This window comes from Solanum stenotomum, chromosome 7 (genome assembly GCF_019186545.1).
Source record: "Solanum stenotomum isolate F172 chromosome 7, ASM1918654v1, whole genome shotgun sequence".
NCBI classification, from domain to species: Eukaryota; Viridiplantae; Streptophyta; class Magnoliopsida; order Solanales; family Solanaceae; genus Solanum; species Solanum stenotomum.
Genome location: NC_064288.1, coordinates 3,463,227 through 3,473,521, shown reverse-complemented (window position 1 = coordinate 3,473,521; position 10,295 = coordinate 3,463,227). Strand labels below are relative to the sequence as shown.

Below are 10,295 nucleotides of genomic sequence, written 5' to 3'. Positions count from 1 at the left end.
TAGGTGGTGGTGCTGTTTTTTGGAGATAAAAAAACCAAACTATAATTGCTAACTCTACCATGGAGGCTGAACTAATTGCTTTAGCTTCAGTTAGTGAGGAAGAAAATTGGTTAAGAGATTTATTATTTCAAATACCTTATTTTGAAAGACCAATTCCTCCTATTTTAATTCATTGTGATAGCACCGCTGCGATTGGTAGAGTTCAAAACCGTTATTACAACGGTAAATCCAGACCTATAAGGAGGAAACACAGTAATGTAAGATCATATTTGACAAATGGTACCATTAATGTTGATTATGTCAAATCTTGTGATAATCTTGCAGATCCTCTTACTAAGGCCTTAACAAGAGAAAAGGTCTGGAGCACATCGAGGGGGATGTGATTGAAGCCTATAAACCATTGAGTCATATATGAGGAAACCCAACCTGGGGACTAGAGATCCTATAACCAGGTTCAAAGGGAAAAACTAATCATATGATGACTTGTTGTGAAAAATGCACTATCTTTTTATTCCCTCCCTATGATGTGAGTGCATTGTTTCCTGTAGTTTGTGAAGGTTAAGTTGATAAAACTCTTAATGAATTTCTATAGCCCGTATGGGTGGAGTGTTAAGCTTACAGGAGCACTCTCGACAGATTTCACCTATGTGATGTGTGGACGTAGGTCGCTTCCTATGAGAATTGGGCTTATTCTCAAAAGCACTCATGAGACCGGGATAGCACATGGCCATAACGTGCTGGCTTTAAAGCTCATGTCACCACCTTGATTATTATGTGTGAGCAGTGATATTTTATTTCCCTTAAGCAGTCATAGTTCAAGTCTGAGACCACTACGACTCTGGAGTAAAAGTTACTGTTTCACTAAGTGGAGGTTCAATGCAGAGCACACCTTCATTATGCATAGTAGTCTTCCTTCAGCTAATGGACTCTCTTATCTAATATTAAAATGAGTGGGGGATTGTGGTTTATTAGCATTTTAATATTAATATTTTTAATATATTAATTTGCTTTATTTTGGAGTTAGAAAGAATGATGAATGTTTCAGCAGTAAGTGGACAATTATCATTGCTTGAACGTTAGGCATTAGTGCCTAATTACTCATTTCTGTTAATCAATTTTCATAGGCATTATTGGCCATTATGTGATGGTTACAATATTGTTATTGCCGTTGTATTATTCTGGCAGAACTAGTAGTGGTCAACTATGACCATTACTCCTCCATATTGAAATCTCATTCTTTATTCCTCCATTATACCTTGTAACCTATGTAACTCCTAGGTCATTTATCTTCACTATTTACCACACCATTATCTTCCTATTCATTGCTAGGAAGACTTCTTCTAGTATAAATAGTGGTGGTCTTCATTTGGTTTGGGACACACAATACAACAAGAAATATAGAGTGCATAAGGTTTGTCAAAAAGAGAGTTCTTATTAGTTGAAGGGAGGTGTTTCTTTTTGTGGAGCTTTGGACTCAACTCTTGTCCAGAGTTGTTAAGTTATACTTTGTGTTAAGGCTGTTGTATCCTGGAGGGGACAAGTCAAGAAGGACTACTGCTGGACCAGTGAAACATTTGCTGCAGTGGGCTTGAATCTCGTTAAAGAGAGCGAGATATCCGCGCCTCAGCCTGAAGAGATTTATTTTCTTCATATTTATTTTCAATTGCAATCTTGTATTTTTGTTATCTTGTAAGTTTTCACTAACAACAAATATTATTAATACACTCTATTTAACATTATTCTTATATACCTAGCAAACGACCCTGATAATTAATCATGATATCGACAGAAAATGACATGCAAAATGATGTGTATATATATATATTATCAATCAATAATTGAATCTTCATACGTGAGTCAAATAAACGAACAAGTAATTGATCGAAAACTTTAATACTTTTTATGTTTTTAGAGGCAATTAACACTCTTTGTAAATATTCCTAAAGTCTATAGAGACCTTGGATCCAATGACAATCAATCAATGCTGATAAAAAAAATTAACACTTTTTATTAATGTACATATTTATTACCGCTAAAAATTATTTTTATCCTAGTGATCTATACTGACACATGCTACAAAACTCATTTTCATGACTTGTATGCCAGGTAGGTATCAGTTTACATCAAGGTAATTAAGTCCCTTAATTTTTATTTGGATATTTCTTGTTGCAACTTGCAAATGAAAGACATTAAAGTGGTTTTCAGAGGTTTGATGGAGAAATTAACAAGTTGTGTAAAATTTGATCTAGCTAGTTAGCTAGAGTGTCGTTAATGAGTTTAAGTGAATTTAGCTTAAGATCATTATAAAAATAATTTATAAATTTTGAATTTTGAAGTCACATAGATATGACGATAAATACTACCATTATTCCACTTATATTTGTCCTGGCCACTTGATCAGTTTATTCATACTTCCCATTTATAACTATGTTATATGATTCGTATGCAAGGCAGCTCAACACAATCGGAGGCCTAAAGCGAAATTTCAACTAGAGGCCTAAAATCTAAATAAACTTCATATGCATTAATTTTTTTTTAAAAAAAAAACTTACATTTTTAAATGCAAAGTATACTTAATATTTTTTTTATAAATGATTTATTCGATTTCTTTTACAATTATTAGCTTTAGATAAGATTTTATCAATTCAACGTTGAAAAACATTTCTTACTCGGGCAATTATTATATGAATTGTTAACATAGAATTTAATTCAACAAGTTGATAATTTTGTATACCCCACATTTTACTATGCTTGTTGTAATGCTTGAAAATCTAAGAAGAAATAGAAAAAGAATTTACAATTCACTCAACACCTTTCGACTATTGATTCATATTTTTGATAGAATATTACTCTAACTTATCAAAAATTTAAAGAAGAGAGTGTAAAAGGAGTTAAAAGAATAAAATAATGTGAATATTGGTGTAGTGAGTGTAAGAAAATAAAATATTTTTTCTTGATTTCTTCTATTTAAATGGGATTAAAGAGAATAAAATATATATATTTTTTAAAATATATATATTATCATAAATAATCAATCTTTTCTATAAAAATTTAACACATAATTTATTATTGGTAAAAAATTGAGGCCCCTAAAATTGGGGGCCTAAGGCCAATGCCTTATTCAAATAAGCATAGAGCCGGCCTTGTTCGTATGAATAATTACAACAAGACAAAATAGGAGAAGTATAGTATTTGCATAAAGTGTTTGATAATTCTTGATTAATAGGTGGTAAACATATGCCTTTCACTAATAACTTTGTGCAAAACAATATACTATATTTAAACATAAAATATTTTTAAATATTTTCATGTTCGCGGTTAGTTAAAATGTTTGGAAAATATTTTCTCTAGGAAATCAAATTCCTTAATAATGAGAAAAATAATTTTTATAGTGAAAGTAAAAAAAACAATTAATGAAATATCTGCATTAATTGTGTCCTCCACCACTCTTCAATTACACACATCATCTTCACCCCACCTCATAGCCACCAATATTCCTACTGCCTACACCCCTACTCCCCTCACCGACACCTCTCTTACAGTATTTATTTAGATTATATATAATTAAAGACTCTATATTCAAATTCACATTGAACGTTATATTAGTTTAACTATGGTTAACCGCATCAAGCCAGGGAGTACTATAAATGAAAGAAATTGTGGAAAATCTTAATACAAGATATAGAAGATATTTCAAGTGACTTTTCCAAAAAATACATGATGTTCTTTCCACTTTTTGTAGCCCTTCTTATTATCATTATTCTCAGTTTCCTTCTTCCTAAAGCCAAAAGGAATGGAAAAAGCATTCTACCACCAAGTCCTTTAGGGTTGCCATTCATTGGAAATTTGCATCAATTTGATAGTTTAACCCCTCATATATATTTTTGGAAACTTTCCAAGAAATATGAAAAAATCTTTTCATTGAAACATGGTTCTACTACTATGATTGTAGTTTCTTCAGCAAATCTAGCAAAAGAGGTAACACAAATACAAGATTTAACATTTTGTAGTAGACCTTCTATTCTTGGCCAGCAAAAATTGTCATACAATGGTCAAGATATTGCCATGTCACCTTACAATGACTATTGGAGAGAACTTCGAAAAATATGTGTTGTTCATTTATTTAGTCTTAAGAAAGTGCAATATTTTAGTCCAATTCAGAAAGATGAAGTATCAAGAATGATAAAAAAAATATCTCAACAAGCAACCACTTCACAAATTACAGATTTGAGTAGTATAGTGATTTCACTAACAACTACAATTATTTGTAGAATTGCTTTTGGTGTAAGGTATGATGAAGAAACACATGAAAGGAGGAAATTGGATGAACTTTTAAAAGTGACGGAAGAAATGTTGGCATGTTTTTTTGTCTCTGATTATTTTCCTCTCTTCGGATGGATGGATAAACTCTCCGGAAAAATAAATAGACTTGAGAAAATTTTTAAGGATTTGGATGAATTTTATGAAGAACTCATTGAGCAACATCTCAATCCTAATAGGCCAAAATCCATGGAAGGAGATATTATTGATGTTTTGCTTCAATTGAAGAAAGAGAAATCAACTTCAATCGATCTTACTATAGACAACATAAAGGCTATTATCATGGTAATGAACTACTCTATTTGTGTCTATTTTTTTAAAATAACCTTACGAATGAATTAACAAATTGAAGTGAAAATACATATTAGTTAATCATGGCTAGATGTCAAAAATTATTACATAATAAGCAAGTCTTGTGCATTGTTATATATATTGACTTGATATATTAATATTCTTGCTTATCATACAACTAAGGTTTTTATGTGGTCATATTTGGGGTGCGATATCATATTATGATATGAAATGTTGCATTTAATTTTATCCTCCCACTTTCTCTTGTAGAATATGCTAGTTGGTGGAGTGAACACTAGCGCATCTACAATAATTTGGGCAATGACAGCCTTGATAGCCAAACCGAATGCAATGAAGAAAGTTCAAGCTGAAATTCGAGAATTCGTTGGGAAAAAGTCCATAGTGAATGAGGAAGATATCCAAAATCTTCCATATTTTAAATCAGTGATAAAAGAGACATTTAGACTGTATCCCACAATTACATTGTTACTACCAAGAGAGACGATGCAAAATTCCATACTAGAAGGATATGAAATTAAACCAAAAACTATAATTTATGTTAATGTTTGGGCTATTGCAAGAGATCCTGAAATATGGGAAAATCCAGAAGAATTTATACCTGAAAGGTTTTTGAATAGTAATATTGATTTTAAGGGCCAACATTTTGAATTGCTTCCATTTGGAGCAGGCAGAAGAGGATGTCCGGCTATCGCACTTGGTGTGGCTACTGTTGAACTTGTACTTTCCAATCTTCTTTACGCTTTTGATTGGGAGTTGCCTCGTGGAATGAACAAAGAAGACATCGATACTGATGTTTTGCCTGGACTTACTATGCATAAGAAAAAACCTTTGTGTCTTGTTCCTAGAAATTATCACTAGAAATTAAACAAGACCAAACTTCAATGTTTAAATTAATTAAATATGTATGTTTTCATTTGTTATCTGTTATGAATCAAGTTCGTCTAATGTAGATACTAATGTCACACAAGGTGTTATTGGACTGATAAGAGCTATTGGATTGTGAACAAGCAACAGAGTCGGGTTAATTTGGGATCTGTGTTGAATAGTGGATGTGAGAACGATTCTGTCAAAAAGGGTAGTGGTATGTGATTTAGGAATTATGCATGTTGTGAAGAAACGGTATGTTTCTGATCTCATCTTCTTTATCGAGTCTAAAGCTTCCCATCTTCATTCTTATCTCTATCTTCCAGTTACTTGTAATTTTCAATATATTCACTGTTATTCAATAACTTGAGTATTACAATTGCAAATGTAATCATGTTCTTGTTCTTAATAATATAGTGAGGAATTCAGATTTTTTACACTATCCATGTTTAATATATGGAAAATTTGACATAGACCCCTGCCATGTAAATTAGCAAGCAAAAAAAGAGCACAAGAAGTATGGGTACATATATATGTATTATATATAAAACTTGTATAATGTAGTAGTTGTTTCAATAAAATTTCCCTTATCTTTGACTTTAGATTCAAAGTAATTCCTTTTCTTTTGTAAGGAGCACTTATTGTGATTCATGGTAATAATTGTGATTTTGATACATGTAAAATTAAGTAAACTTTGGCACAGCCAAACCATTCTAGTTTTAGGATAAAAATTGTGATTTTGAATAAGTAAACTTTGGCTGCCAAACCATTCTAGTTTTAGGATTTCTCTTTTTGCCTAGTTAGGTTAACTAACAAAATGCTACAATTGCCTTTATTATCTTTTTGATGATTAATACAGCTTGTTTTGATGGTGTTACCTATTCTATAGTATTGCAACGCGTTCTTAGTTTAAATATCATATTTATTTTAATTGTTACTTAAATTTTATTTTATTGTTAAATTTATCGTATTTCTATTCAACATCTGTTGTGTCCCACACCCATTTTCACTCCACCCTCCGTATCCTCCTATTTGCTCCCACTCTCGCCTCTCATAATATTTTGCTTACTTATCAAACACCCAAAAGAAGAAAAATAAAATAAAAATTCACACATCATTTTCCTTTCTACTGCAGACACCCTTAATACCATCCATTTTTGTCCCCTTTAAATACCCGTCATTTTCGTGGCTACTGCAATTTGAATTAATGGATTCAATTTAACCGGTGGATGGAAAGGTGAAGTTGAAATTAAGGAAGCAGAAGGGGAAGAGCATGTTTTTCATTTGGATAAGCCAACTTGTGAGAAAGATAAGGCATTGATGAAATGGTTGGCTGATTTCTTTCAACAATCAAGTTGAATTTGACGAGAGGGATGTTGCTGGGATGGTAAGCAGTAAGCACCCCTTATACCTCCGACCCTTGATTGTGAGTTTGAGTCGTATAGCAAAAAGGTGGAAAATCCTAGGGAGGGGTAGTAAAAAAATTATGTACTATTTCAGTTGTTTCTCTCTAGCTTCTTCTCTCTTTTTTTTTTGTTTGATAAAATAAGTAGTCATTTTGGACTTAATTTGAGATTGTTGATTTGAATAGAGGTTGATTTGAAGTTGAAATTTTTTGTGGACTTGCAATTGTGGCAGGAGAATAATATAGATAAACTGATACTAAGTTGATATTTAGACATATACATCCCCATTGAAATCATCTTGATAGCCTAAGATAAGGAAATTGAATCCTTAAGATATAATGGAACCTGACTAACTTGAATCAACAATTCTCGGTTGCATAGCAAGCGGCAAGCCAGTCTATTCCCATGATTACATCGAAGTCTACCATTTCTAACTCGAATAAAAGTTTAAGAGCAAAACATGAAGTCATTATTAATTTGTAGTACTATAAATAAAGGTAGAATTAATTAATAATTGTAACTCCAACATATGTTTGACTTATTCCAAATTAATGAAATCCTAAATGAGTACCGCAAAAATACTAAACCTAGAACATATAGTAAATAATTAAATTGCCTAAATGCATATCCATATATGCACATCACATCAAACAGCAACAATTGAGTACTTGACTTTTTAGTGTCTCTGCTTTCCCTTTCTCATAATCAAGTTGCACTTTTGGCCTTGGAGTTGTAGCATTGATACATCCTGCACCATGCTCTAATTTCCCGTGGTTGTGGTTGCGGTTGTGGTCAAGTCCGTGAACGTGGTTATGGTTATGATTATGATCACGTCCGTGGACGTGATTATGATTGTGTTTGTGGTCATGATCGTGATCGTGGTCAGACTTTTCACTTTTTGACTTTTTTGGTTGTGAAGGCTTATCACCATAATGCAAAAATCTACCATCTCTTCCTCCATAATAACCTGGCTGATTATCTTCCATTTGTCCAACAAAACTAGAAATCAACATGTTATTTGGTACTCCAAATTTATTACCAATGCTATAATCAATTGGCCTTGAAGGTAAAAACAAGTTAGTTGAACACTCTCCAAATTGCAAATGACATAACTCTGCTTTATTCCTTGCTTTTTTTAGTATTTTCAAGAATTTATTTGGATACACAGTTCCCGATAGTTCCATTGTCCCATCTGTGTTCATTCTAAAATTTGTCACTGTTGAAAAAAATAATCGCAATAGTTCAACTTATATAGATCGCCGATTAAAAAAAAATATTCAAAAAAGGACTAAAGAAGTACCGTCGACGTTTTTTAACACCTTGGCAATAGTCCTTTGCCATCTATCAGCGTTAATATTAATCCTCAAAATACATGTCTGCGCAAAAGAGACAAATCAATCGTACGTGAATTTAATATAACACAATATAATACGATATAAATGAGAAAATTAAGGTACAACTATATTTCTTATTTACCATGAATGAAGGATACTCTTCCATCTTCCAATTTTTGCTGCTGCAAAGTTTAAAGTGCGTGTAAAATAATACAATACAATACAATATAATACAACACATTATAAAATGACAGGTAACAATCCTTCAAACAAATGAAGTCAAAAAGGTAGATTTTTCAATTTTGTAGAAATAAATAATTTTAATATTTAAATAAAGTAACATAAAAAGCTACATATAATAACTAGTATTCCCTCCATTCCAAATAAGTAGAGTTTTTAAGTTGGGCACACTTTTTTTAAAAAAAATGATTCACTCCTAGAAAGTAATATGTATTTTTAAGGGGTACACCCAAGCTAAAAACACCATGATATTTTATTTTTTTTGTATCAAGAAAGAACATAATCAAATGAAGAATTCACCAATTAGAAACAATAACAATAAAGAAGATTATAGAACAATGAAAATATCATATTTTTGCACAATACTAGAACAACAATAACATACTCGTTGAAATCTCATAACTGAAGTTCGAAGAGATTAGAATATACGCAGATCATATATATTTCTATTTTTGAGGTAGAAAGTCTGTTTATGATAGACACTCAAATTAAAGAAAATATTTTTTGCACAAAACTAACTTGTAGAAATGTAAAGATGTAAGCAAATTAACATTAACTAAAATGAGATCATAGATTTAGAGGATAGTTACCTTCGCTCTGAGATTAATTATATTGTTCAAGCAAAGTGTTGTAAGAGCATATATAATTAAGGCGGCTCTAATTAATGAAAGATCTTAATTATTTTGTCTACTAAGTAATGTTTTCCATATATTGTTGGCTTTAGAATAAGAAAAGATATATATTTTTTCCTTTTTGTTCCTCTTCCATATCTTTGGCTCGATTTTCATGGTAATTATATTATGGGTAAATCTTTATAATTAACATTACTATATGATTGATATGGTAACGAAAATGTTATAATAGGTTAAGTTATACTAATAATATAAAGAATATTTACGTTATCTATGTATATTAGTTATAACTTAAGTTGAAAATGAAATTATTTTTTGTTTGGTTGGAAAAAGCATATCATTATAGGCAAAGACGAAGTTAGGATTTCAATTTTATGGGTTTTGAATTTTATAATGGCAATTTTAAGTGATAATAATCAAGTCTAATTTTAATATTTGTACGTATCTGCATATTATTTGAGTAAAATCTATTGAGCTCGATTGAACCTACATATCGATTGGACAGCTAGATAGGGGGTGTGCACTATTTGGATTAAATCGAAAAACCAAATCAAATCAAACCGAATTCTAATTTGGATTGGTTTTTTGGATTTTTGGTTTGGTTTCGGATTTAGAAAAATAAAAACCGAAAAAATCGAATTATATTATGTTTAGAATTAAGTTGGAGTTAACCACTTTTGCCCCTTTTTAGTTATTTTCATTATGGTTTAGTTTATTTTTTTTTATGTTTGGACATCTATAATTGATATACTTTTAAGTATTGTGTTATACGTTTTACTTGTGATTTATATTAAAAAGTATATTTAAGAAATTCAATATTTTATATATATATATATATATATATATATTTATTTATTTATTTTTATTTTTATTTTTTTTAATTTTTTTCAAATTGCAAATATAATTTTTTTATGTTTCTAATTATTGACATAACCGATTAACCGAACCGAAAAAATCCAAACCAAACTAAATTTATTTTGGTTCAGATTGGGTTACACTTCTTCAAAACCAAAAACCAAAAACCAAAAACCAAAGAATCCAAATCGAATAGTATAAAACCAAACCAAAAAATCGAATGCACGCCCCTACTACTAGATCTGCCCCTAGTTACAGAATGCAGGTAGAGTAATTTTAAAATCGACAATTTCTACTCTTAGAAAATGAAAAAGAATTAATCTAATTGTAGA

General features: G+C 30.8%; 1 protein-coding gene across 1 annotated transcript; it reads left to right on the top strand.

The window, feature by feature from the left end:
• The first annotated feature begins 3,717 nt into the window (after nt 1-3,717).
• LOC125871304 (5-OH-xanthotoxin synthase-like) lies at nt 3,718-5,490 on the top strand. The gene is made up of 2 exons (XM_049551897.1): nt 3,718-4,605; nt 4,882-5,490. Exons 1-2 carry the CDS (start codon nt 3,718-3,720, stop codon nt 5,488-5,490), a joined length of 1,497 nt encoding a protein of 498 aa, XP_049407854.1.
• The last annotated feature ends 4,805 nt before the right edge of the window (nt 5,491-10,295 follow it).